At 51.4% G+C, this 24,986-nt stretch overlaps 2 protein-coding genes across 2 annotated transcripts; one reads left to right on the forward strand and one right to left on the reverse strand.

Annotated features, from left to right (window-relative positions):
* Positions 1-2,670: 2,670 nt before the first annotated feature.
* MMGT1 (membrane magnesium transporter 1) lies at positions 2,671-7,172 on the reverse strand. Its single transcript, XM_072335074.1, has 4 exons — positions 7,045-7,172; positions 6,757-6,809; positions 5,880-5,983; positions 2,671-4,715 (listed from the first exon to the last, which is right to left on the reverse strand). Exons 1-4 carry the CDS (start codon positions 7,124-7,126, stop codon positions 4,553-4,555), a joined length of 402 nt encoding a protein of 133 aa, XP_072191175.1. The 5' UTR covers positions 7,127-7,172; the 3' UTR covers positions 2,671-4,552.
* A 40-nt stretch (positions 7,173-7,212) lies between these two features.
* Positions 7,213-23,686, forward strand: SLC9A6 (solute carrier family 9 member A6). The gene is made up of 16 exons (XM_072335582.1): positions 7,213-7,500; positions 9,872-10,071; positions 10,385-10,462; positions 11,060-11,136; positions 11,929-12,041; positions 13,200-13,305; positions 15,275-15,416; positions 15,644-15,749; positions 15,973-16,061; positions 16,252-16,365; positions 17,859-17,970; positions 18,173-18,326; positions 18,440-18,470; positions 19,410-19,489; positions 20,021-20,126; positions 20,570-23,686. Exons 1-16 carry the CDS (start codon positions 7,242-7,244, stop codon positions 20,843-20,845), a joined length of 2,043 nt encoding a protein of 680 aa, XP_072191683.1. The 5' UTR covers positions 7,213-7,241; the 3' UTR covers positions 20,846-23,686.
* The last annotated feature ends 1,300 nt before the right edge of the window (positions 23,687-24,986 follow it).

The following is a 24,986-nucleotide window of genomic DNA, read 5'->3' on the forward strand; positions in this document are numbered from 1 at the left end:
AGATGTCTGTCTGCCTGAGGTGGGTGCAAACCTGAGCCAAGCCTGTCTGTGGGAGGCTGCGTGCTCGTTCCCATTGCCTGCTGGGGTTGTGGCTTTGGGCTGGTGGGCATCTGTGCCCTCCTGCTCCTCTGGAACTGCATCTGCAGTGACTCACCTTGCTTTATCCAGGGCTTCCGTCCCCACTTGTGTGTGAGCCGATCCCTGCTGAGTGTCCCAGCTGCTGGGAACATTGCGGGTTTGAGCTGTGCAGCTCCCTCTTGGCGTGAGAAGCAAGGGCAGAGAGGAGAAAGCCTTGCAGCCCTCCCTGTAGGGCAAGACGTGAGCACTGTTCATGTTGTGCAGGGTGAAAGGGCATCTCTCCCACTGTCCCTTTCAGAGGCTGTTCTCTGCTGTCAGCCCTGGCCAAACCCAAGCAGCAGCAGCATGGCTGTGCCTGCACTACATTCCGGTTTATTAACCAGCCCTGTGTTACCCTAGAGGATATGTAGGTTTGTCCTATGCAAGAAGAGTGCAGGTCTCGCTCTGCTGCAGGTTTTCCTTTGTGATCCTTCTGGGGCTGTGCTGTTCAGGTGAGGACAGCAACACAAGCAGAAGTGCTTCCAAGTGGTGATGGTGGTGGGGCTGTGGCTGAAGTCACACTGGTTGCACTGAGGTCCCTGGGCACGTGTTGGTGTGCAACAGAGGGCTGCCAACCGCTTGTAGTGTCTGTTCCCTGCACTGGTGCACCCAGCACAAGGCGCAGATCCCTGCCTCGGCACTCACTGCAGCAGAGCCCTGTTGGGGCCCTGGGGCTCTGAGCACGTCAGCTCTGGCCTTGCATGGCTGGCCCTGAACTTCCCTACACACAGCTGAAAGTTCTTGGGGGAGGAGGGGGAAGATTTTTCTGTTTTAAATCTGGAGGGCCTGCAGCTAATCCTTGGGAAACAGGTTCAGCAGCACCAGCAAGGGCAGGAGGGCACTGCCTGGCTGTGATGATCGCATAGGAGCTCCGTGTGTTCCCATGGACCCACTGGTATAGGACGAGCCATCGGTTGGGTAATATTTTACCCTTTCTCCCCTTCCTTCCTATAAAAATGGCCTGATCAAGTGCGACACTGCACAGCCTGCACCCCTGCCAAAGTGCTCTGGGGCTCGTGTTCTGTGCTGCTTTCTGTGCTCCTGACAGCCCTCCTGCTCACTGCCAGGCTCTGTCTGGGCTGCCTCACTGCTTCGTGAACTCCAGTTTGCCTTTCTTGGCTGGAAAACAGACTAAGTTAGCAGGACAGGAAAATTAATTAGCTGCCATTTAAAGGATGTAGCTTTTGTGGCAGTCTGAAGCGTTTTGAAAGGACGTTGTGTCACTGAGACAAATGCTGGACTGATCAACAGGCCTTTACCTGCTGGAGTGCCGTATCTGTTCATGCTGCAGTTCTCCCCCAGGTAGTGAAGGCTCCAAGGTGACCCTCAAGGCCAAGCAGCCCAGAAGGAGTTTTGCCTTCGCTGCTGGTTGTGGCCAAGGAAAAGGAAAGTCGGTACCAACATTTTCTGCTTGTTTAATATTCAGAACAGCTTTTCTGTGCCCTTCCGCTGGGCGCTGCCTGCCAGGCCTGGGGACAGCAGGAATTGCATGTGGGGAGCTGCAGGATCCAGCCCCCACTGAGGGATGGGGGGAGACCTTTGTGGCTGCCAGACCTGGAACAAACGTGTGCCATCGAAGTCATCTGCAGAAGAGGTGCTGCAGTTCTGCCCTCCCCGACCCCGCTTGGAGCACAGAGCTCTCCAACGGAGATAGCCCAGCCCCTGGAGGTGAATGGTCTCTGTGGCACAATGAATGCAGATCCTCAGCTCTATATTTTCAGGACTTAATGTAGTAAAAACATCGCATCCTGCAGCCAAATCAGTTGAAGGCGGTAGAAGAGTGTTGGGTGAGGCTGAAACTCTTCCTATTTGGTTTAATCTGAGGGGCTGTTGGCACCGTTTATGTTTGCTTTTGAAGGAGGCTGGCTTATCTGTGAGGAACTGCCGTGCAGGGTAAGCATCCTTGGGAGCGGGCTGAGCTGCTTTCAGACACCTATTCCTGGCTTTTGCACCCTTGTATTTGGTGCCGGATGCAGACAGCTGTGGCGGCACAGGAAGCAGATGAAGGGTGAGTCTGCTGCTTTCTTCGCTCTGTAGTTAAGCAAGCTCCTCTGTTTTGATGCCTTTCCAGCATTCCCCAGAAGAAAAGCAGAACAGGCAGTGAGTGCAAAGGGATCTTGCTCAAGTCTGTGATTGGAACTACCTCCAGCCTGGAAGCAGTCCGCCTGCTCCCCCAGCAGCTGTTGCAATAGCAGTCCTTGCTGGAGCCTGTCCTTGTGGGCAGGCAGGGCTAGGAAAGCCTTTGCTATGGTTAAACAGAAGGCAGAAAACACGTTGGCTAAGGACTGCCAAGGCAGAAAACCACAGGCCAGTAACATTTTCATCCAGCATTGTCTTCCTTAGCCCCTTGCAGTGTGTTATTTTCACTCCATACGCTGATCTTATCTCCCAGTAACGACACCACCGGGCCAGATGTGCACACTTTCACACAGAGCTGCCATAATGAAGGCAAGATCGCTTCCCGGTTGGTGCAGTCACTTCAATACGCCCTCACCAGGGATTTCCTACAGCAGGCTCCAGGTGAGAAATAAAAAGCCCACTCCCAAAGGCTTTGAAGATATCAGTTTTTATTGGACGTTGCGAGATCAATAAGAAAAAATAGTTTGTACAGCTTTGTACACCATTGCTGCTGAAGAGTAAGGCTACTTGTCACATTACAGGGACCTGGTGCAGCCAACAGGGTGCTCCCAGCACGACTCCCAGCTGAGGAGCTGATGTTTTACTCCATGACTCAGAGCTGTCAGCTGGTCGCACCACCCTCCTTGGACAGGCCTGCGTAGCCTTACCAGAGCACAAATGGGGCTTCTTAGACATATAAGGTGAGCAGCCTTGCTCTAAGATACCCTCTCCCAATGGCTCACCACCAGCCACAGCTGCAGGATCAGTCTGGTACGTTGGTTACAGACCTTGGGCCTCACTTTCCCTCCCTGACCCCAGCTGGGGGGGGAACCAGAACACTGAAGGTTTTAATTGGCAGAGTAACCCCTTCCAACCAAACCCAGGTGTTTCAGAGTGATTGCAGAGCAGCAGCTACGGGTATTGCTCTAGCATTGGGGCACCCGATCCATAGGATGGGGAGTGCTAGAACGAGAGGCTTCAGTTTACACAGTAGTTTTTGCTAAGCTTTTTGCCTTTGATGTTTCTTAGCTGTTTAAAAAACAGGTGTTGGGACAAAAGGCTGACTTGGAATAGAGGCAGTGAGACACCAGCCTCAGACTGTGCAAAGTTCTAGTCGGCCCTGACAGTATCCTGCACTGCCCTCTCCTTGCTGTGCCAGGTAGGTGGGAGAAGAGTGTCCTGTGCTGGACTGAAATGCCAGACCAGGGAAAATGATTCAGCCCCAAAGAGATCATAATTTAGAAGTCGGTAGTTTAGGACCGTATCATCTGTCCTAATAAACGCAATCATAGACGGTCATTTTAAATCACCAAAGGGCTCAGCTAGAAAAAGAAATCGATTTTAATGGCTCTTCAGACAGAAAAGGGGGGACTGTACTATAATTAGCTGGATACCTGTACTGTATTAATGCCAGCAGATACAGCTGCTGGACCTTACCCTTGTAACCTTTGCAGAAGGGATGCTGCTTACTGATACTTAAATGCTTCTCACAGAAAATGGGAGCTGGTACCATTCTGAGGCACTGACACACCATTCAGCTGTCTGCACTCACAATCACAGAACGAAGATGCAGTGGGTGAGCAAAGCGAGCACAGCAGATGATGGATGTGATCAGCAGTGAGCTGCCTCCGCCACGCGGGCACCAACTGCCCAGCCATATCCCAGGCAAATGGGGGCAACGCGGGACAGTTTGCTTATAAAGAAAGGTGGGCAACAAGGAAATCATGTGATAATGAAGAATTAAGGGGGGAAAAAACAAAGCCCAAAACCAAACCCTTCACAAAACTACTCTCTGGTATCGTCAAACCAAATGCAGTCGTTCTGACTTCCTGTACCTACACCGCGCAGGCCTCTGTGGCACTGTAGGAACAGGAAACACTGCCCTGTTAGTGCTGGTGAGCGATGCAGCGCACACAGTATTTCTGAAGGAGTTCTATAAACTGTAGTGCAAGCAAACCGAGAGAATCAATAGCACTGCAACGCTCCCTCTTAACAAAGAGCAGTAAGGGTGGTACAGACTAGCTTGGGTTTTGTTGTAGCTGAAGTTAAGGTACCTGCAGCTTTGGCTGTATGTGAAAGTTTGAAGATGTGTTTCACAGCGTAACTGTGGAATAATTTACACCGCATTGCCAATTCGTTTTCATTAACAGCGTACAAAGAAGGTCCTTAGTTTATATATATATATATATATATACTTTATAAAGTCTGGAAGATCAATATAAATACTGCTCCAGAAATTAAAAAAACAAGTGTTTACATCCCCGACTTCAATATTACAGCTCAGCGTCCTGGAGTACTGTTAGAATCTGTCCAAGTCTTAGCGGCGCAGAGGTTCGAGTTTTCTATATTTCAGTGAGGAGCTGGATGACAAAGCATCTTGGTTTGAAGAAGAATTCACTGTGTCTGGGGACTGGAACAATACTCTACCACGATGATTAAATACGTAAAAAGATGGATGGTTCCTTAACGTGTCAAATGTCCTTTAAAAGAAAGGCAGAAAGTCAGCGTTAATAATGTTTTAGGGCTGGAGATGAAGAATCAGCCTGGGGTGAGCCAGCTTTTACAAAGCAATGCAAAACAAAACTCAGGAAGGCTGTGCTCAACTCTATATGTTTTCTAAACCAAGACAGAGAAAATGGGACAAGGGGGAATGGTTTTAAACTAAAAGGGGATATTTAGGTTAGACGTCAGGAGGAAGTTTTTAATCGGAGGGTGGTGAGGCCCTGCACTGCTGCCCAGAGAGCTGTGTGCGCCCCATTCAAGGCTGGGCTGGATGGGGCCCTGGGCAGCCTGAGCTGGTGGGGGGCACACAGCCCATGGCTTGGAACTAGATGATCTTTAAGGTCCCCTCCAATCCAAGCCATTCCATGAAATACAGAGCCAAGGTGCCTGACACGATTCTGCTTTGTTCAGTTTGCACAGGCTGCCCACACTGCCGTCAAACTCTGCTTTTTTCCCCTGAGCTCAGAGGCAGATCTGTGGATGGTTATTTGCACGTATTCAAGTGACAGCCCCATCATTTATAACACCGTCACTTTCCAATTCCTTTCTATGTCTGAACTTCAGGGTTGCAGATAAATGCTATGAAGCAAATGCTATCGCAACATCGACTTGTTTGGTTTCTATATTCTCTTACGTTTATGGGACTGGCCAGAAAGGCCACCTCTACCATCCCCACCACCTTCAGATCCCTTTCAAAAAGCTCAAAGTTGCTTCTTTTCTTGAAATCCACAGAAATCTGCCATTCTGCCCGGAGCATTTCACTGTGAGATTCAAACAACGCAGCCTTTTGCTGTGAAGAAGCCATAAACAACACAGCCCTGTGATATCTGAGACTGCCTCATAACAGTGCTCTGTGACTGCCCAGCTCTTACTTCCCAGGCAAACATCTCTGCACAGCAGGGTTTTGGAACAGGAGAAGCAAAGGGAAAAATGTATTTCATTTGTTCCAGTTAATCTAACTCTGCCTTTAGTTCCACGTGCTATTGGCTTCCCCAGATAGGGCTGATCCTGTGCATCACAGCCATCTGTGTGAAAGAGCTGAGCTAAGGAGAGGCCAAGCCTGGTGCTGCCACTTCACAGACGTGCCCAGTTTGCACAGAGCGTAACGGGTGTGTGCGGTGATGAGAAGAAATCAAACGTACTTATTTTTTAGTTCTGAAGTGGCATCCATGTCTTTAAATTCTCCTGCGATATGTACTATCCCATAGCAGGTAACTGCAAAGGCTAACAGAGTCTGAAGAACTATCTGTAAGAGAGGGGAACAATGCAACGCATCGATTACTCAATGTTCTCAGCGGTACCAAAATCTCATCTTTCAAACAGCATCTCCTGCACTTTCCATCCGGTGACAGAAAACACTTTCCAGTTCAACAGCAGAGAAACTGAGGCACGAGACTATTCAACAGCAAAGTCAACAGCTCACAGCACCCGACAGCCCGTCTGTGCTGCATGAACTGCACTGATGCACACACAGTGCACACAGGGAGATCTGCACAACAACATGTTGTTGTAATGCACTCAAAGATCTGATGCTTGTTCAGCAAAGCACGTCAGTGGCCAATAGTAGCTGTGCAGAGGGGAGGGGTGCTGCCTGTAGCGGGTGAGCACCTCCTCACCTCCGAGGTTAAACAAAACCAGAACAGAAGGGGAGTTCAGCAGCAGGTTGTGCTGGCATCAAACGGGCACAGAGCCGCGCTGGATAAACAAATGGCAGCCAACAAGAGCCAGAGGGAGGGCGGTATTTATATGCTGCAGAGCAGGAGATGCGGGCAGCAGCTGGCGGGAGCTCAGGCTGTGTGAGAGGCGTCAGGATGGGGAGAGCAGAGGGGGGCCAGGCTGTAGGGCCAGGCTGTAGGGCCAGGCTGTAGGGCCCAGACAGACACAGCCGCAGATGTGGGGATGCAGAAATCACGTTCATTTCGTAGAAGAAACCTGAATTCAGGGTAACCCACGAGCTGCTCCACCGCGGGTTCCCGACCCAGACCCGGCTTCCCAACCACCTGCACGGCCCCAGCTTACATCTATGGGGAGCGTCTCGTCCTCCTTCTCCGTCAGCCGCATGTAGGAACGATCTGCAACACACAAACGGGCGGAGCGTCCAGCACGGAGCCCGGCCCGGCCCGGCCCGCCCGCTGCACACACGGCCGGCCCCCCCCGGCCCTCCCGGCCCCGGGCAGCTCTGGGCCCCGCGCTCCCCCCGCCCCGAAGGGCCGCGGCCCGGCCTCGCGTTCCCCCGTAGCGCCGACTGCTCCCTGCCGACCCCCCCCCCCTCCATCCGCCCGCGGCGCCGCCGCCCGCCACACTCACGCTGCGCCGCCGAGAAGGCCGCGTGTGCCAAAGCGAAGAGGCCGAGCCCCACCAGCCCCTTCCACAGCGAGGCGGCCGCCATTCTGCCCGCCGCGCCGCCGCCAGGGGCGCCCCCACCGGGCGCGGGGTGATGGCGTCACGGGTGGGCGGGGCCGAGGAGGGCGGGGCCGGAAGCGGGGCCGTGCCGTGCCGGGGCGATGGCGGCGCGGCGGTGTCCGGGCTGCGGCCCGGCGCTGCTGGCCGGGCTATGGGTCGGGGCGGCGGCGGCCGCGGGGCGACCCGGAGCGTTGGAGGAAGAGATCGTGTCGGAGAAAGCGGCGGAGGAAAGTCACCGTCAGGACAGCGCCAACCTGCTGGTCTTCATCCTGCTGCTCACACTCACCATCCTCACCATCTGGCTCTTCAAGCACCGCCGCGCCCGCTTCCTCCACGAGACCGGGCTCGCCATGATCTACGGTGAGCGGCCGGGTTTGAAGGCCGAACAGCGGCGGGGCCGGGCGCCGTGCGTGGGGATGGTTAACGCAGCTTTACCGGGCCGAGCGACGAGCGCAGCGCACAAAAGGCGCCTCGCGGTGGGTGCTGGAGCCCGCTTCTCTTCGTGCCGCCCGCCCCAGGTGCTGCACAGCAACGCGGTGCGACCCCGCTGTTGTACAGCAGCGACCTCAAGGCTGCTGGGGGCCAAATCAGTGCAGCTCCAGCCTGGCCGTGCACAGCCGCTGCGCTGCTTCCAGCCCGGGGGGGGCGGGTGGAAGACGTGGAAGCGCTGCAGCAGGAGGATGCGCTACGGCCCCGCGTCTGGGCAGGGAGCGGTTTGTAAAAGCTCGTCTTTTGTTGGATATAAAACGAGCCCCAAGAACTGAGAGCTTCTGCGTGCAGCTCCTCCTGCTGACATACTGCCCCGGTGTCTGTGCTCTCACCCTGAGTTACAAGCCGTTGCTTTGGGTGGATTTATACCTTACAAATTACACGGCTGGCTCAGGGCTGGCGTTCAGGAGCAGGAGTTATTTTGCTGGGATAGACAGTAGGTGCTCAGCAGCCCCTGGGCTTCATTTCAGCGTTTCCAATTAGGTTCCCACACCGCAGGTACTCAGCATTTAGGCCAATTAAATGAGCTGCCTTGTTTTATTTCAGCTCGGGGGCTGGCGGGGATGTGCCGGAGCTTCTCCAGAAGTTCAGTTTCCTTGTACTGGTTCCCATTTGGCCTCTGGACTCATCCCAGCTGGGTGTTGTTGGCTCAATGCTTTCGGGTGCTCGTTGCGTTTCTCTTTTCCTTTTGGTGTCCAGATTAACATGTACCCTTGGCTGCTGTCATAATCTGTTGGTCTGTGTTTTAAATCTCAGCTGAGATACGTTCAGCAGCACCTGGGGGACAAATTGAAGCCCATGGGCTTAATGAAGTTGGGATGAACGCAGTGAAAATGATCTCGTGCTTTGCATAGAAGGGCTGCATGAATTTGCTGCCTGTAGCTCCTGACTGCTCGCAGCTTCAGGTTCTCACTTCGGTATCACTTTGATACGGGTGGGTGGCTCATGGATGGCTGCTAGGACAGCCCTTCAAACGCCAGGGGATTTTAAGCTATTTCCTAAGAGACCATCAGAAAGAAGAGGACGTGCTGGGCTTGGTCTGCGTAGCCCAGGGCTGGTGCTGGTGTCTGACAAGTCGGGCTGTCTGGGTCGAGTTTGTGCCAGGAGCCTCTGGGCAGCTCCCGTACATGGGAGGTGAGCAGGGAAGGTTCAGAGCATTCCCATCCTATTCCTTCTCCAGTTCCTGGTCGGAGCAGGGATTTGGCTGGCATGCGGGGCTGGGAACAGCTGCATGAGTAAGTGAGCTGGCGGGGATGAGCACCACTATCAGATGTAGCCCCTCTTTGGAACAGGGATTAAGAGGTGAGAGGTGGTGAGTCAGGATCCTTCCTGAATTCCCAGCCGCCACCAAAACCTCTCCCTCCTTCCCCTGAGCAGGGCATCTCATTTCAAAGCCACGAGCCCTGGTGTCCCTGGGTGGGATTCCAGCTGAGGAGACAGACAGCTGCCACAGACGTTTGTGGCTGTAGGAATCCTGTGGCTCAGCGCTGCCTGAAGCAAGGAGTTTCCAAACCCTTTTGTGAAGAAGGCCGAGTGGGAAGGGTCCATGGGACATCCTGTCTTAGAATGTGGCTGTCAGGAGGCACTGCTGGGAGAGCGTTCAGTGCACTGTGCCTGAGAGAGGGAGCTGGAGGAGTTCAAGCTGGCAAGTGCCATTGGTCTGGATATGAGACCTTGGCATGCAGCTAACGAGCTGTGCTGCAAACAAGGATATAAACTGCATATCCACCCCAGTGGACCCCAGCAGGCAGCGCTGACTCACCCATGGGTTGGTGCTGGTGGTGAGGAGGCAAAGGTGCAGGGCACTGAGCAGAGCATAGCGGTTGGCCCCAAATGCTACCTGTGTTACTGTGGCAGGGATTGCTGCTGGGAAGCTCCCTGGTGCAGGAGGTGGCTGCGTGGCTCCACTGCCTGTTGGAAAGGGTTTTGCTGTGTGGGGAAGAAGGGAGCTACTCCCATTGTTTCATGGAAGAAGGAGTGTGGAGGTTCGTAAAATGACTGCTGGGTTGGAGTGAGGGAATTAATGGCACTAAAAGCGACCCCAAACCACCTGTGCTGTTCTGGCCAGTGCCAACGAGCATCCCTTTCACTCTGGCCTGGGACAGAAAGATGCTCACTGTCATCAAAGCATTCACAACAGCTCCTGGTACCTTTTTTCATCCCCTGCTGGTGATACACGATCCTATCAGGTCTCCAACTGCTCACAGTGTCCATCCCCGGCCCTTTGTGCATCTCTCCCCAGGTGTCCTGGTCGGTGTGGTCCTACGCTACGGCATCCACGTCCCCAGTGATGTCAACAACGTGACTCTGAGCTGCCAGGTGCAGACCAGCCCTGCCACGCTGCTGGTGAACGTCAGCGGGAAGTTCTATGAGTATACTCTGAAGGGGGAAATCAGCGCCCACGAGCTCAACAACGTCCAGGACAATGAGATGCTGAGGAAGGTGAGGGTGCCAGCAAGGAGATGGGGTGCTCCCCACCGTTCCAGTGGGTGTGTGCAAATACAGAAACCCTGCATCTGCTGGATTAAGTGATTTTTTTTTTCATCAATATTTGCTTTGGTTCCATGCTAACGTGCAACGCAATGGAGCTGTGCTTGCAGCTGATCTTAAGTTGAGCTGCTTTAGACTTTGGGCCTTGTGTCTGTGGTCACCTGGTGGGAATGCAGGGTATCTCATACCTCGTTCTTCCTTCTCTTTTGTCTTGCAAAATGTTAACAAACCATTCTGCTTTTTCTCGTGTGTATTTGTTTTACAGGTGACTTTTGACCCTGAGGTGTTTTTCAACATCTTGCTTCCTCCGATTATATTTTATGCAGGCTACAGCTTAAAAAGGGTACGTGCCTTTACAATGCCCGCGTTTTCAGTTCCTCTGCCCCCAGAGCATTTTTAATACTTGAGAGTGCTTTGAATCTTGCTTAGCAGCTGCGGCTGTGGAGTTGGGTGCACACAGGATGGTGGGAAGCAGGGCTGTGGGTCTCATCTTTGCCTCAGGAAGGGTTGGCGACTTCAGCCATTGGGTTTGTGCAGGGGTTTGGATGGCAGCTGGGCCGTTCCAGCCATCCCAACTTTTGAAACACTTTGGGAGGTGGGGAGGTTTGAGAAAGCAGCAGCTCTGAAATGGAAAGGGAGAGGAAAACGATCCTGTTTAGCTTGTGGGGAGAAGGAAGGAGAACATGTGCTGCATTAGGAAATCAGTTCCCAAGGCTCGGAGCAGCACCTTGTTAAATACACCGGTACAGGGAAATATCCTCATGTTTATTAATGCTGCACCACCTGTGCTGCTCCGGGTGCACACCGTGCTGCCGTGCTCACACAGCTCGCGGTGTTTGCACCGGACGTGGGTTGCTGCTGGTATCGATCCATTGGCACAGCTTGAAAGAAACTGTTAGTGAAGTGTCATCCATTTTTCTGTTTCTTTTTTCCCTTCTAGAGGCACTTCTTCAGGAACTTGGGATCAATCCTGGCCTACGCTTTTCTTGGCACTGCCATTTCCTGCCTGGTGATTGGGTGAGCAGCTGAGGCCGGGCGGTGCTGGGGAGGCTGTGAGCTGTGTGTGGGTTGGGGCTGGGAGGCCAGGCAGGCTCCTGGGGCTTCTCTGGATGCAGTGCTTCCTTTGCACCTCATACAGAACATCGAGACATGCAGCCAGGCAGGTGAACGAAACAGGTGCTGACTTGAAATGATTGTAAGTGCAGTCCTAGCAAGCATGAGACACACAAGTGGAGAGCAGGATCGTCAGTGCGTGTCCTGCCCTTACTTGCTGGAGGCAGATGCCTGGCAAACACAGATTGTGTTTCAAACCATTTGTCTGTGTGCGCAGAGGGAGCTCGATAATTCCCGTTCTGAATAGCAGTGCGTGGACGTATGGGGTTTTCCACTGGAGATCCAGGGGATTCAGCCAAGCTCAGCACCTGCTTTATCTCTTCCTGGCTGGAAGTTTGGGATGTTTTGTAGTGAGGCCAAGGCTGTCCCATTGAAATGGGTTGGCATGAAGTCTGTCCCAGAGGTGTTGCCGTGGCCTGTCCCATTTCCCTGGCTGCTGCTCTTCTTGGCCGTGTTGTTGGCAGTGGAGTTTCAGCGCCATCTCCTCCCAGTGCTGCACTTTGATGCTGTGCTGCTGGTGCTTTATATTCCAGTCCTGTACTCTGCTTTGGGACCCCGGTGTTGTGTCAGGCTGAGTTCATGCAACGCAGCTCGTCGGTGTTCCTATCCTTGGACAACTTTGGGGGGTTGCTTTGGCAGATTCTGGGGAACTCTTTGCTCTGCAGATCTGAGCAGTGGCCTCTTCTGCTCCCGCAGCTCGGTCCTGTACGGCTGTGTCGCACTGATGAAGGTCACCGGGCAGCTCGGGGGGGACTTCTACTTCACTGACTGCCTCCTCTTTGGGGCCATTGTATCAGCTACCGACCCAGGTATGTTAGGTGTTTTTTTCCCTTGTTTTGCCTGCGTTTGGGGAAGAGGGGAAGAAAGGAGAGATCTGAAACCTGCACAGTTTCCCGTTTTCAGGTTTCTTCCCTTTTGTTTCCTTCCAGTTATGTGTTAATAGATGTGTTAATACTTAACCAAACTTCTGCTTTTCTTAATCTTGGTCTGCTGTGAAGTCCAGGCTCTCTTTCAGCTTTTCTGGGTCCATTGGGACAGCTGTGCTGTCTGCTTCCGACATCCTGCACAAGTGGCGAGTGCAGAATGAGATGTAGCGTGTGGGAGGTTTTAGTTCAACCTCAATGAAACCAAGTGCCTTCAGCCTCCATTTGGATGGCGTTTTGGAATGGGTTAATATAACAGAAAACTGAATCTTTGTGAGCAGTACTGAGGCCAGGAGTGACAACTTGGTCTGCTGAAGCGCTTTGTAAATCATAACAACGAAAACCAGACCTTGTCCAGCTGAACACGTGGTTGCTGGTTGGAGTGCCTTCATTGGGGAGAACACCCTGTGGGTGTGTGGGGGACCCCTATAGCAGGTGGGCAGAGGTCAGGCAGCCACTGTAGGTAATGCTTAGAGATGATGTAGAGCTGCTGGTGACGTGTCCCTTCTTCAAGCTTGAAAGTAGGAGCCAGATTTCATGGATGAAAACAGAGCACAGGAAAACACACCGTCAGCATGCAAGAGGGAGGACCTGAATATTGTTCTCAGTTCTAATATGTTTCTCTTACTCATATATCATAGAATCATAGAACTGCCTGGATTGAAAAGGCACACAGTGGTCATCCAGTTTCAATCCCCCTGCTATGTGCAGGGTTGCCAGCCACCAGACCAGGCTGACCAGAGCCATTGTTGGGAAGGTCACCCCAGGAAGCTGGAGTTAGCAGCCCCTGGCAGCAGGCTCTGCTCTCTGCATTAGGGTGTAGACCTTGCGCCCAGGATGCGTCTTCCTAAAAGGATGGGGAGGTCAACCATAAAACAAATCCGTGTCTTAAAGAACAGAAGGATGACAGGAAGAGCACGGGGGGGGGGCAGCTGGTGCCGCTGCGAGTACAGGAAGGCAGCTTTCTAAAAGGGACCTTTTGTCTTTGATGCCACCAAACTGACGGCACCTTTTTGAATGTCTCTCTGTTTTTCTATTTGTCAGTGACTGTTCTTGCCATATTCCATGAACTCCAGGTTGATGTTGAGCTGTATGCCCTTCTCTTTGGCGAAAGCGTCCTCAATGATGCCGTTGCCATAGTGCTGTCTTCGTAAGTGTGTTCTGTTTTTACTTTTAGTTGTTTCATACATTACACATTGGGCACTGTGGGGAGCCACCAGGCCTCACTCCTGTAGAACAGGAGCATTGGTGCTGCCCAGACCAGAACTTCCTATTGAGTGTCCCCAGGAGCTGTAGTGATCTTTTGATCACTCTCCTCCTTGGAGACAATACTGGGTAGTGTGGGTTGGAGTTACGGTGTCCTGCTGCACAATGTTGTGCTCTCTGATGGCCTGCTGACCCAGCCTCTCTGACATGCCACAAGCACTGCATCTCTATGCCAGCCACAGGATCCCACTGAAGCCCTTTGCTCTTTGTCTGCTCCTGCCTGCCCCCCACTCACAAACACTGTGTTGGTTTGGGAATAGCTGCTAAAGCAGCTGTCTGCTTTCTCTGCCCGCTGCCTGTGCCTTGAGACACGGGCATTGCTGGAGCTGGTACCCTGTGCTGAGTGCCCGCACCAGAAAGTGGCTGCCTTTCTAAAGAGTGTTTTATAATATTCTTTAATATTTGATGTCCTCTGCATGTGGGGCATATTTTATCCGCGTTGCCTTTGTGTTGTCATCGTGGGAGCTTATCTGGAAATATATCGTGTCTGCAGTTGTGACAGGTTAACTTATAGCTACGACTAATGCAGAAAACATTTCTGGAATACTTGTCACGCCGCTTGCGTGGGTTTTACTGACGTGGAGGCAGCGCTGTGAGCTCCGTACTGGGTTGCATTTACTAAATCGAGCATTTCTGGAACTGTTTGCATCACTCCTGCCCTGCAAGGAGGTGCTTTGTGGCAGAGTTGGTGGCAGGGAACCTGGCTGCAAAGGGGAACTGAAGGCAGAACTGAAAACCGGTGTGCAGTGTGGGGCTGGGCTGCAGCTTGCTGCTCCCAAAGGGGATTTCACAGCGGCTGCTGCACGGCTCCCAGAGGTGCGGGCAATGGTGTTTTATTAGTGGTGCAAAAAGCAAAACCAAGAGAAAGGCTGCAAAAGGGTCAAGTGGCCAACCAGCATCCAAATGGGGAAACCAACTGGGATTTAAAAAGAGAAACCCACACAAGACAATGAAACCACAGGATGAGACCGTGGTAGTGAATGGGAAGTAGAAGGTGGGAGAAAGAAACGAAACCTGTGGCTTGCAGTGTAAAAAGATGATGCAGAAGAATTAAAGTTTATGAAAAGCGGGGAAATTTAGCAAGGGAAGGGAGCCATTGCAAGTTGGAAAGTGTTGGTTTATCATTCGTGTTGCAGAAATGTGTTGGTCTGTTATTTGGGGGAAAGCTGGAGGAAGTGTTGGGTGACGGTAACTTTCCATTCCAGCATAACTCGGGAGGTTAAACAGCAACTGCCCAAAGGTTACTTCTGAGAGGCAGCCAAGGGATGGCTAACCAGGAGTTCATATCCTCAGCACGTGGATCTCAAAGAAAGCTGGTTGTGAACCAGCCCCATTCACCTTGCCGCCCTGTGAGATTGCACTGCAGCACCCAGAGCAGTGCAGCGTAAACGTAGTGCACGTTAAGTGCAGTCAAACAGAGGAACTTGCAGTTCCCCATGGGATATTTGCACGAGCTGCTTCTGTGGTGTCGGCAGAGAAGTGCAGGCTTCCCACTTCAATGCTCTGTGTTCCCAGAGGGTCTGGCTTTATGGAGAGCTGATGCCAAGCCTCCACATTGCCATTGTGAATGACGAACTGTTGCCAAGCAAATGCGTTTGCAGGAGAAGTGCAAGAGATGGGCTTTGGTCTGATGCTCCCTTGCATCTGGAAGGAACAAATGCAGGGCTTTCCTGGGGCAGCTGGGCTGCAGGAGTGGGGTTGGGAGTGAAGGGCAGCCCAAGTGGGCCAGGGGCAGTTTGCTCCCTCCCCGCTGCTCTGTTTTCTCATGCTCACGGTTCATAGCAGTCGTAGCATTTTGATAAGCAGACTAAGGAGTGTTTTGTTCTTGTGTGTGCTTTTCTCCCCTCTTTCAGTTCAATTGTTGCCTACCAGCCGGCGGGTGACAACAGCCACACGTTTGATGTCACGGCAATGTTCAAGTCCATCGGGATCTTTCTGGGGATATTCAGTGGATCCTTTGCAATGGGAGCAGCTACTGGAGTTGTGACAGCTTTAATATCCTTTTCTTTGTGTTCTCTTTTTCCCCCCCGAGCTTTTTTGTAACAGCTTCCTCTTTAGCTGCACTGCGTTTCATCCAGGCTCAGTGTTTCATGATTGTATGCCTAAGCGAATGAAAGGCAGCCCCATGGCCTTTATGGGGGCAGGCAGTACAGTGCTGCTGTGACACACAGATTGCGCACCCTTTCACCTTGCTCTCCGAGTTGTCCTTAACCATCTGCAACGTCACCAAGTTCACCAAGCTGCGGGAGTTCCCATTGCTGGAGACTGGCCTGTTCTTCTTGATGTCCTGGAGCACCTTCCTGCTGGCTGAAGCGTGTGGTTTTACAGGCAAGCTCCGGCTCCATCTGGGATAGAAATGATCCTGGATCATAGATAGAAATCTGGGGCGGTGGTGCCGTTGGGTTTTGCTCCTTGCAGAGGGCTCTCCCTCTGCTTCCACGGGTTTCATTGCTCTGGGTTTTAGGTTTATTGCATTGAGCACCATGCTGCTGGGGTGCAGCTTAGCTCCCCTTTCGTGGCCAGGAGTCTAATGTGATGCTGTGCTCCTCAGGTGTGGTGGCTGTACTCTTCTGTGGGATCACGCAAGCCCATTACACCTATAACAACTTATCTACAGAGTCCCAGCACAGAACTAAGCAGGTGAGAGCCCCTTTCATCCTCCAGATCTTCAGTTCAATATTCTATCCTCTCTAGCCAGAATGAAGGGCATCTGCCAGTCTGCAGCTGCATTTTGATGGGTTGCTTCTGCAGAAGTGTGTATTCTGTGATGGATGGGCTAACGTTCTTAAATCTGTGTTTAACTCCCTTCTGATTTGTTTTCCTCTTTCAGTTGTTCGAACTTCTGAATTTCTTGGCAGAAAACTTCATCTTCTCCTACATGGGACTTGCACTATTCACCTTCCAGAACCACATCTTTAACCCTACCTTCGTGGTGGGGGCTTTTGTATCCTTTAGAGTCTATTTTTTTCATTTATAAGTAAGAAAAGGAGAAGTTCCTCATTTCTGGTTGGTGGTTTTTCATACAAACACATTTTTCCCCCCCACTCAGCCTAGCTTTATTTGTAAAAGAGGATTTCTCCTGTGTAATGATGCTGTTGCTGGTTTTTTATGATGATGTTTTCCCAGCTTTTCTTCTTCTTTTCTGTCTTGCCTGCTTCCAAGACCCATCCATTGGCTGCTGCAGGTGCTTAGGGCTGGATGTGAATGTGATGCCTCATCGTGTGGCAGTGTGGCACAGGAGTAGCTTTGCAGATAGACACCTCCTGATGTAGCAGTTTGTTTTCTTTCTTCTGTGTTATTCTCTTTGGTTAACTCCAGGGGGGAAAAAAGCACCTTTTTTAAAGCAAAATAGCATAGTAAAGCTACAGAAGATGCTTCTGAGTGATGGAGTGAGAAAGGATTTTCCCTAATACATCTCAGAAAAGTGAAAGAATTTGTTCATATTGCAGGGAAGCCATTGCAGATGTGCAGAATTATTTTCACCCTTTGCCTTGCACCGAAGCATGTTTATACAGATGAATAATTGTTATCTTCACCAGTGCTGACCTGTGAGCTCACAGTGGGGTCTGCTGAATTTCCCCACTTTGCTTTTGCAACGTTGCAGTGGGGTGAAGGAAGCAAGGGGCATGGAAATGCATCTGGGTGCTCAGATTGGAATGATGTGCTCTGCCTCTTCAGTAGGAACTGGCTCACTGAGGAAGTGTCTCATTCATGAGAAGGAACGAGAGATACGTCTCCTATGCAAATTCATGATGTTCAGGGGAGAAGATAAAAGCTGAGAGCATTTTACATATTATTCGAGGCTGCACTGAATAGTGGTGGCTGCAAGATTAGTTTTGCCATCTGGGCGCTGGTATTAAAAGATACAGCTTCAAAGAGAAAAGCGGTATGAAGGGGCTGCTCTTCCTTGTACCTCACAGGCTATGGAAACAGAGCATTAGGGTATTTATTTTCCTTCTCAGCTGCCTCTGCTTTCATTTTGCTGAATAATCTTTGGGAATGAGGCCTTGCTTATAGCTTCAGGCCGAGCTGTGTGGTGCTGAGGAATGGCAGGGGTTGTGGAAGCTGTGAAAACCTGAGCTTTGCAAAGGCCAAGCAGTGCTTGTGGTGGAAAGGGAGCACAGCACAGGAGAACGTGCAGTGGGAAGTGGTGTTTTTCCTCTCTTCTCTCTTGTCAGACCTGCCCTCTCATCATTTCCCTTGTTTATTTGTGTTGGTCTCTGTGTGATATTCTCGATTTGCTGTGTGTGCCTCACTTTGGTGATGCATAGCATGCTCTTCCCACACTGAACTGGATTGTTTTCTTTGCATCCCAAGGGCTGGTGTTTACGGAGCTCCTCGTATTGCTGCTTGGCAGCAGGAATCGGCTCCGCGTGCAGAGGTGGGATACGATGGGAGACACAAGAAGAACAGTTTCCTTAACAAGTACAAACACAGCTTGCTATCTTCCTAGGAAGAGCTGCCAATATTTACCCGCTGTCATTTTTACTGAATTTGGGGAGGAGAAATAAGATTGGAACAAATCTGCAGCATATGATGATGTTTGCTGGTATGTTGTCTCATCCTTGCCTCCAAGCACGTTGCTTCCCAACTGAGCCACATCTCGGGGCTGGGCAGGACAGGGCTCTGTGGGACTCGCTGGGTGAAGGGGGGGGGTCTGGGCAGTGAGATGTTGGTGCCACATTGGGAAACCTGCAACAGAGGTGAAGCCTTGTTCCTGCTAGCTACTCCACTGTCCCTTCCTCTCACAGGGCTGCGAGGAGCCATGGCGTTTGCCCTTGCCATCCGTGACACGGCCACCTACGCCCGGCAGATGATGTTCAGCACCACGCTGCTCATCGTCTTCTTCACCGTGTGGGTTTTTGGTGGGGGCACCACAGCCATGCTGTCCTGCCTGAACGTCCGGTGAGTACAGCCACCAGTGTGGCTGCAGAGCTCCCATCCTTCCCCATGACAGGCAGCACACACACACACAGGCACTGCCTGTGCTCACCCTGTGCTTGTTCTCTCCTCCTCAGGGTCGGTGTGGATGCAGATCAGGAGAATGTGGTGAGTGCAGCTTTTGGTCTTTGCACCGCTCTCCTTGGGGTTGTGCGTGGGAGCCTGGGAATGCTCCTCTCTGCTCTGCTCCCTTCTTGCTGGGGGAGGATTTTCAGCAGTTTGCAGTCAGTTTGAGTCATTGCTTTTCTGTGCCCTCTGGAGTTGTAATGGGGTTTTCTTTTGTTCTGAAAGGAAGCCTCAGAAGTGTTTCATTGCAGTGTTAAGACAGTCAGTGTTATTGCTCCAAGACATTTTGTCTCTGTCTTTGAAGTTAATATCAAAATGTGTGTGACACGGAGGCTTTCTGCCATCCCAGCATCCTGTGCAGGACAAAAGTGCCATTCATTGCCCCATTTTATGTAGCATCTCCAGTCTTGCTGTGCCTCTGTGTGCTGGGAGCAGCCACATGACTGAGCAGAGACCACTGGTGGTGATGAGATGAGTGCTGCTGCCCAGCCGTGCTGTGGCTTTGCCTCTGGCTGATTTCTGCACCCCAGGGGCTTGTTTCATTCAGAGCCTTTGCCTGGGTTGCTCACCTCCTGGGGAACAAGGCAGCTGGAATCTGAAAGCCAAATTGCCATGAAATGTGTAATTGTACTCATAGAACCTTCTGAACAGTTTTGTGGTTTTCTCCAGCTAAAAGGAAGCACTGAGTGCCCGTGGCACGTGATTATTTGCATATTAAACCTCAAGGGAGATTAGAAAGAGGCTGGCCCTGTCAGCTGCTGTTAAGCGTGATGGCTGGGCACATTGCTGGCTGCAGGGCACTAACCTTTTGGGGCCAGAAGCTGGAAGGCCCCAGCAGAAAATCTCCCCGAGGCTGTGAGTGGGGACCATGTGCTCACTGTGCCCAAAGCTCTCTGCTAGGGGAGCAGAAAGGCATTCTCCTGCATGCCCTGGAATCTCAGCATTTTGCTCTTCTACTGATAACATCTTGCTTTCTCACAGGGTGTCCCAGAGAGTGAGAGGAGGAGCACGAAGGCAGAAAGCGCCTGGCTGTTCCGCATGTGGTACAACTTCGATCACAAGTATCCTTGAGCTGCCCTCGGGGCTGTGCCAAATCCCCCATGCCGGCTTTGCAGATGAGTCAGCACTGACTTCCCTGTCCCATGGCCATTTTGCACAGTGCTGGCTCAGTCCAGAGCTGTGTTCCCAGCCTGGGAACCCAGAAGGTCCCCAAAGGTCTCTGGTGCCTGTTCCCAGGGGCAGGAGGGCAGGGAGGCAGAGGGATGTTCCCTTTTATAGACCTCCTGCTGGATCAGACTCTCTCCCTCTCAAATGCTTTGCCACGAGCCAACATATGCCAGGCTGAGAGGTGCAGGATGATGAAACAAGGGATGCTGCAAAACCTCTTGCAGTGCCCTGATCCACTCGTATCCCTTCTGTTGGTTGCGCTCGGGTTGGTTATCCCTTTCAATTTTGTGGTTCCAGGGATTTGTGTTTCTTTCCTTCCTGTGATTTCCCCCAGACACCAAGCCCCGCTGCTGCATCCACCCCTGACTCCTCGACACTGCCGTGCTCCTCTCGTGCTCCTTGTTCTTCCTTACCTCTCCCTGCAGCTACCTGAAGCCTCTGCTGACACACAGCGGCCCTCCCCTCACCACCACACTGCCGGGCTGCTGTGGGCCCATAGCCCGCTGCCTGACGAGCCCTCAGGCCTACGAGGTGAGTCTGGTGGTGCCACCTCTTTGGCAGCGTCAGTGGGGTTCGATGTACTTGCATTCCTCTGCTGCCTTTGGATGCCAAGGAGGAAGTCCGATACATGGGCTGAGTCCCATGAGTGTGTTGCTCTTTCAGCTGACTGGCCATGGAGGGACACGTGCTGTGTGGGTGGCAGTTCCCTTGGTGTTGGCTCCATGAGACTTGGGTGTCCTTTTTCGGGTTTTTCCAGCAGGGAAGTTCAGGTGTTTCCCAAGTCTGCAGGGCCACAGTGTAGGAAAGGCTGCAGCACCTCTGCTTGTCCAGCACCCCAATGTTTGGATGATCCTATTGGAGTTGGACTCAATGATCCTCATGTATCCCTTCCAACTCAGGGTATTATGACTATGTGATTTCACACAGCTGTTTGGGAAACATTAAACGGCACTTTCCCTCTGTTTATCACCCAGAACCAGGAGCAGCTGAAGGACGATGACTCCGATCTCATTTTGAACGATGGGGACATCAGCCTGACCTACGGGGATTCTACCGTCAACACCGACTCGGTCACGTCCAGCAACGTGGCACGGCGCTTCGTGGGGAACAGCTCTGAGGACGCGCTCGATCGAGAGCTGGCTTTTGGGGACCATGAACTTGTGATCAGGGGGACACGCCTGGTCCTTCCCATGGACGATTCGGAGCCTCCATCAAGTGTCCTGGATAGCGCGAGGCACGGCCCAGCGTAAGGCTGCTTGGTTTAATTGACAGTAATATTTGCATATATGATCAAGAAATGTGTACTACCTAAAGTCTAATGCATGTCTCAAAATGTTTAAGCTGTATAAATATTATTTATATGGTGTCAGAAGAATATAAATATTCTCTGCCGAGCACTTGTAAAGAACAAGCTGCAATTTTAAGTTAAAAACTGTGTTGACTGCACTGTGTAGGGTGGAACCGTTTTAGTGTTAAGAGTCCTTTGCACACAGTGAGCTTCTGTAATGTGTGATTGGATGAAGGGTTTTGTTCCCAGCTAGGTAAGTAAAGGAGCTGACTCCTTATCCCTCCTCTGAATGCAGGAGGTGCTGGCCAGCAGCAGGAGTTGCTCTCTGCTCAGATGAGGGTCAGTTTTTGCCTCTGATCTTCGGATAGTGGTGTTCGATATGTCAGCAGAACACCAGACTGCAGGCTCTCGTTGGCTTTGTGGGAACCTGAGCAGGGAGCTGGAGATTTTCTGGTTTTAGTGACCTGACAGCACTGCCCATGGCTGATGGCAGACCCTCCAGCCTAACAGCCTGATGGAGGGGTGGGTTGTGCTGGAGAAGGAGCTGGTCCCGTAGAAGCTACACAGGGTGTGCACAGGTTTTAGGGCCAGCTCTGTCTTTCAGCAGCTTTCTAGAAGCAGCCGGCAAACCCTGAATTGGCGACCAGGTTTCACATTTGGGAAGCGACTGTGTCTTTGTGCAAGCAAATCTCTGCTGAAGCCGTGGACGTGCTGGACCAGAGTGCAGCCAGCCCCTATGGCTGCAGGCTGCCACGGTGCCTCCACGCTTCCCCAGGGGCACTCAGCACCTGGTGGTACCGAATGGAGTTGTCCGTCCATCCGTCCTCCTGTATGGTCGAAATCATTGCACTTTGTTTAAGAACTCCTTAGCATTAGCATGCTGTGTGTCTGTAATCCCCACCTGATCTCTCTCCCGTCTTTTACCATTTAATGAGTGATGTTTGCCAGTTGATTTTTCTTCTTCTTATTTTTCTTTTCCCAAGGAAGAGCGCAGAACAATTTGTGACTCCACACTAGTGTTACAGGATTTGATCTGTAGTGACAGGAAAGGCTACCAAGGTGCAGTGAAATTATTAACCCTGGCATCCTTTTTTTTTCCTTCTTCAATGGAGGAAAGCACCGAAATTCATTCTATGTAATTTTATTGTCTGTTTTAGCTGCAGTTTTGCTCTACAAACCTTTTAGGGTTACTAGCGCACTGCAGCCTGTTCTGGAGTTAACCCACTCCAGAGGTCTCAGACAGAGGTGTTTAAAAGGAGCGTATTTGACAGAGCCAGGGGAGGGTGAGCCCTCCCAGCTCCCAGCAGCTTTCCTTGGAACAAGCTGTGCATCTCATAGGATCCGACCCTGAGACCTCAGAGCAGTTTCCCTACGGCTCTTTTCCCCGGTGGCACCTGAGAGTTGGAGGAGGCAGGAGACACTGAAACCCTGAGTGTGTATTTATGGGTGAGAAAATCAATTCAAATATATACTTCTTTTTTTTTTTCATTTTCTCAGGTCTAAGTAACATTGCCTTAAATTTATGGATGCGAAACCAGTTACTTTGGCAGTTTGTCCCCAAGAAAATGCTTTCTTTTTCCTTCTGAACAAGGTGTATATGTGTTGCCATAGGACCCCTCTGGAAGGGGGGTGCACTCGGTTTATATGTAGGTAGGGAATCTTCCTTGCACCAATAAATGGCAGTCCCGCTGTTAACGTAGCTGTTGGATTAGCTCTAGGCTCTTTGTTTCCTGCTATGCAGGAATTCCATAAAGTGTGCATTTTATATGGCATCTGTAACTTAACTCCATGTGTTTGGAAAAACAAATGATTAAAATAAATAATAATAATAATAATAATAAAAGAACAAAGTAGGTACGTGTTGAATTTAGGTTTACTGCATCACCCCTCCATCCTTTTTGTTTGGTTTTGCCTTTTTCAAGAGGTATGATAAATAACCACCTCTTGCTTTTTCCTGTGTGGTCAGAATATGAATCCAACACGGCGCAGGCGCTTGGGCTCCGTGCAGCAGCAGAAGCACGTGGGTGCTGCAGGGCTCCCTCCTGTGATCCTGGCTGAGGTGCAGAGCTGCAGCCCATGCCGCAGCCTTGCTGGGATCCTTCTCTTTCTCCGACCCTCCCACTCGAATCATTTATCCACTTTCTTTAAGCTTGCCAACAGATCACTGTAAGCCTCAGCTTTTGATGGCGCTCACAGCTCAATTAGTACAATTAAAAAAATAATGAACAAACAGTGATTTTATGGGGTACCCATGAGCTGCTGTTATCCATACATCGTATAACCAGGACTGTTCTATCAAAACTCTTTGAAAGAATGAATGTACGTTGCAGTTGGAGGGTGATGCAGTAAATGACTCATCTGATCCTCAGCCGATTCCCTTCCCTGTTCTGCAGCACGGAGCCCACGAGTGCCAGGTTGGGGGATGTGGAGCTGTATTACTCTGTATGCTGCAGGGGCTGGGAAGGGAGGTGTCCTGGACCCCAAGACCCTTTGCCAAATAGGACAACTCCGAGGAGGAATTTGACATCTCGGATTGAGGGAAGGTGCCCTCCTCCTGTGAATTGAGTTGTTGTGGTTTTTGCACAGGAAAAAGCACTGTAGGTAAAGTTATGGTTTGTACTCGTACTGTCGATTTGTGTGGTAATGGCATTAACCCTGTAGCTGTGGTGTTTTGTGCAGCTGATCTGTGATAGCTGATGATCACTATTGGACCTTCTGTTTACACTAAACCCTTTACTGTTGTACTGTGAAAGAAGGATTCTGGGCCTATAAAATATCTTTTTTTTTTCTTCTTTTTCTGGAATTGTGAGTACTGTTTCCTTAATTCACATGGAAGAAACCTGTAGCAAAGAGAAGAGGTGCTGCTTTACCTTCTTGGACCTCTTTGCAGATGTACAGGGTTTGCTGCTCCAAGCCTATGTCGATCCATTCTGGCTCTTGTAAAAGACAGCAAGGCTACTCGATTGTGCCAGCAGAACAGGGGAACTCTTCTGCACCAGGGCACAGTTTAGTGATCATACAAATGCCTTTTGGCAGCTCCTTGTCCTCACAAACCCCCCGGAGAGCTGCTGTGTTGAAACAGGGGATGATTGTGGGGCCCTTGGGCTCACCGTTGCTGAATGCTCTCTCTGGCCCACCAGCGCTCCCCAGTGCACATGGATGCATCCATTGGGGCTGTTTTGCAGCACAGGGATTGGGGCTGAGAGTCTGCAATAGGGGCAACAGTGCACAGGTGCTGCTCTGGAGGGAGGGAGGGAGAGGCAGATCCAGCATAGACTTGCACTGCAGGTAGGTGCACAGAGCTGTTGAGCAGCTCCCATTCTATTAGTTCAATTAATTGGAGAGGTCATGGGCAGCTTTCAGCCAAGCCACTATGCTCACACAGGATCAATCAAGCACTGGGAATTGGCCAACACTGTGTATCTACAGCCTCAAACAGACTATAGGCCTGCATTCAGAGCAGTGCTTGTATTCTCATGCCTGAGTGTTGTGTGCTTGGCTCGCCACCTCCACGCCATGCTGGGAAAGCCCTCAGGTAAGGCAAAATTACAAAAACAGAAAGCTTTGGAGTTTTACTCCTTTCCTCATGGTGGCACACAAGGATCTCCTGTCCTTGCTGGGCCCTCTAGATGGCAATATTGCAAAGGACAGCAACTGTCCATCTCCAGTGTCCTGCTGGTCATAAGGTCTACACTGTCTGTCCTTCCAGTACTGAGCTGCAAGCATCCCTCAGCCACCTGTGTCTGTGGTTGAAGAGCAGCTGGCAGACAGGGCAAGTGGTGAGGAAATGAAGAAGCAGGTCCTGGCTGACACTCGGCTCCCTAGGAAACTCTAAGGTTTGGACTGCCATGTAGCAGAGCTTTAGATTTATTGTCAAACATTCAGACATGCAGAAATACAAAAGGATTTGATGTTTCTTAATTGGCCTTTCACAGGCAGTTCCACCATCTGTCCTCCCACCAGAGGTGCCAGCAGTGCTCTGCCCCGAGGAGCCCGTATAAGGCTGCAATCCCTAACCCCGAATATTCGACTGAATAATGCAGTCACAGATACTTCTAAGGGTGTGTGTGAATGTCACTCCCTTCCTTGTATGCATAAGCTGC

Source organism: Excalfactoria chinensis, chromosome 4 (assembly GCF_039878825.1).
Source record: "Excalfactoria chinensis isolate bCotChi1 chromosome 4, bCotChi1.hap2, whole genome shotgun sequence".
Classification (NCBI taxonomy): Eukaryota; Metazoa; Chordata; class Aves; order Galliformes; family Phasianidae; genus Excalfactoria; species Excalfactoria chinensis.